At 41.0% G+C, this 2,891-nt stretch overlaps 1 protein-coding gene across 3 annotated transcripts in view; it reads right to left on the reverse strand.

Moving 5' to 3' along the window:
* The window catches only part of CNOT8 (CCR4-NOT transcription complex subunit 8), a 6,693-nt gene extending 4,202 nt beyond the window's left edge, over window positions 1-2,491 (reverse strand). For 2 of the 3 annotated variants that reach the window (XM_010165296.1, XM_029084329.1), the window contains exons 1-2: window positions 2,202-2,318; window positions 298-491 (exon numbers count right to left, since the gene is read on the reverse strand). In XM_010165296.1, coding sequence (XP_010163598.1) covers window positions 298-491; window positions 2,202-2,318 — 311 coding nt within the window. Of the gene's footprint in view, window positions 1-297; window positions 492-2,201 lie in introns of all 3 variants that reach the window. The other variant, XM_010165295.2, reaches the window with a different exon arrangement.
* Window positions 2,492-2,891: the final 400 nt, after the last annotated feature.

Here is a 2,891-nt window from a genome sequence, read left to right on the forward strand (position 1 = left end):
CGTTTAAGACTATAACATTGTTGCAGAAAAAAAGTTTAAGGCATACACAGTTATTGAGGAAAGGCTACTTATCACTGGAAAGAGTACCAAGGATAAGATTTTAGTATGAATTGACTTCCAGAAATATGGCAAGCTCCTGACATGGCAAAATAGGTTCCCCCATAATTTGTGTCAGAATCTGAGTACTTATTGCTCAGAACCACTGATGATGAGCACACAGACACCTGCACTTGTGAAAGGAAAGCGTCACTGCAGTAGAAAAGAGTCGGGGATCATTCCCTAGCTCAGGAGACTCACGTCAGGTTGAATTTGAAGTTAAACTGCCATGTGTTGATGCCGGAAGGATATTCTCCTTTCTCATTTGTGAAAGTCAGGCCCAGCTGGATAATCTTCAGAAGGTCAACATTACACCGAAGGAGCTGGTACTGATAGTCTATGGAACTGCGGAATTCACCAATTGGCCTTACAACAACTCCAGGAAACTCTGTGTCCTAGGAGAGAAGGGAAAATCTTATTTCACCACTTACTCTGTTAGGAGTCATCATTATTACTCTACTAGGAGTCTATTCAGTTCCACACTTGCAGCTCTCAGCACGCCATTCTGTGAATTCTTCTGTAAAGATCCCTCATGTTTTCTCCTTTTCTATATCCAGAGATTTTTACACTGCTACAAGGCAGACATTAAAAAAAAAAAACAACCAAACTAAAATTGGTAACTATTGGATTCATTCACTTATTACCGGTTTCTTTTCCTGCAGTTTTGTTTTATTCCAAAACAAAAACGTGTAAAGTCATCCAATATGCACTACTGTATAATCTAAACATCTCTCTCAAAGGACTCTCATTTTCCTTAAATCTACTAAAATGGACTTTTTAAAAAAATGTATTCAGTCTTCCTTAATGTTCTAAATACAAGTTAAATTTAGCACTCTAACCATCTTCATTCGATAGTCCAGACAGCGACAACCTTCAGTGTTTTTGAGGAACAGCCAATGCCTACATTAAGGAAAACTCCTGCCAATCAAAACACCTTAACAGCAGAGCAACCATTAGCTGAACAACATTTTCCTTGGCCAGCAATTGTCTGCTATCTTTGCTGAAACACAAACTTGCACACTATTTTTACTCTCAGATTAGGTCACAAAACTTCTACTGAGCAGACCACATGCAAAAACTTTCATGAAGAATCCAGTGTCGTGTATCTGGAAAAATTTCTCCTTGCCCAAGGTTTTTTTTTGTGTCCACTCTTAGAGCACAGCCACTAAAACAGCTGATAAGCTGAGCTTCAATGAGATCAAACAGCAGCAAGAAAGCTCACTTCCCTCTGACACACGATAACAAAAAACCATTGTATTTACTCACACAAGCATGTTCTACACTGAAACACTCCACACTCTGCAGGCACTCCTCATGCCATGCTTTTATTAAGGACTTTTATTAAGATAAAAGTCCTTAATAAGGACTTTTATTAAGGACTTTTATTAAGATAAAAGTCCTTAATAAGGACTTTTATTAAGGACTATCTTGAAGTTCAGCATTTCTAAGCAAAGTTGGCATAACTTATGGTATCATAAATAAACCCAGTTATTTCCATAACTAACTGCCTCCTGCCAAGCAGACAGACTTTCAATAGCAGGAAGAGATTCCTCCCATCTGGGGAAGAGTCTGGTTTTCTCAAGCAAAGCTGCCTGAACACACTCTCGCACCTACAGTCGGGTATTTTTCTTTCCTAAGAGTTAACATCTGACCTCATTAAAAAGGAGGCAGCCCAGCTGACTGGTTGTCACTTGCAGGGCTTTTGTCCTACAAGACCACAGCATCTTCCGTAACCAAATGGAGAAAAACATTCAGAGGACAAAGACACTGGTGGAAAACTAAAGATTTAAACCCGACTGCACATCTGAGCTGTTTCATTCTTCTGCTGCACAAACTAATACCTTATAAAGAGCCAAATATTAAACAAATTCAGGTTTTTAAGGTGGTCTCTCTCTTCCCCATCTTCACTCAATCCATGGGGAGAGGGGGAAATATTTCTCATTCAAGAATGAACTTATTCCTCTACCCCAAAAATTCCCTTGACTAAGGCAATTAGGTCAGATATGAAATATTTACCATTGCAATGTAGCTGTAACTTCAACTTATTCCCCTACTCCAAAAAAATCCCTTAACTAAGGCAATTAGGTCAAATACAAAATATTTACCATTGCAATGTAGCTGTAACTTAGAACAATCTCTCGAATTTTCCTCATCTCTTCTTCCAGATTGTTGGCCCATACTTCACAGATAACCTGGCTGTTCTCTGCAAGGGCTGCTGGCATCTTGCAGGGACCAGAGTAAAGACAGCTGCCGTTGAATTCAGATGACAGAGTAGAATTGCAAGCTGTGCGATCTTATCAGTGCGCTGCATTGGACAGATAAATAAACAGAGCTTGATAGGAAGAAAGACCTGCATGTAAGAACGAATGCCCTGGTAGAGTCAGTCACACTTCCATTTTTGGGTTTACACCTTTACACATTCAAATAGCTCATTTAAAGTTTTTTCTTGCTTTTATTACTTCCTGTAAACAGTCAGAACAAGAAGATCTAGAGCATCCGTTCAGGATACAAGAGTGGAGGCACAATGAACAGTCCAGTTATTCATGAAAAGAACCATCCTCCCGCCTTTCTCCTGGCACAAGCTCTGAAACTTTGGGCATCAGATGCAGCAGAAGCAGAGAATCCTCACACGGAACACTGCCCAGCTGTGGCCACAGCTTTCAAAACCGGTGCTTTGCAGCCGACATGTACAGACACGGGCATCTCGGGTGCGACTGAGGGACACCGGGGAAAGGCGGCAGCTCCCGCGGTGCTACGCCCGGGACCAATGGCCGCTCGCTCACCATCTCCCAAAC

Source organism: Antrostomus carolinensis, unplaced genomic scaffold, assembly GCF_000700745.2.
Source record: "Antrostomus carolinensis isolate BGI_N321 unplaced genomic scaffold, ASM70074v2 scaffold3133, whole genome shotgun sequence".
Classification (NCBI taxonomy): Eukaryota; Metazoa; Chordata; class Aves; order Caprimulgiformes; family Caprimulgidae; genus Antrostomus; species Antrostomus carolinensis.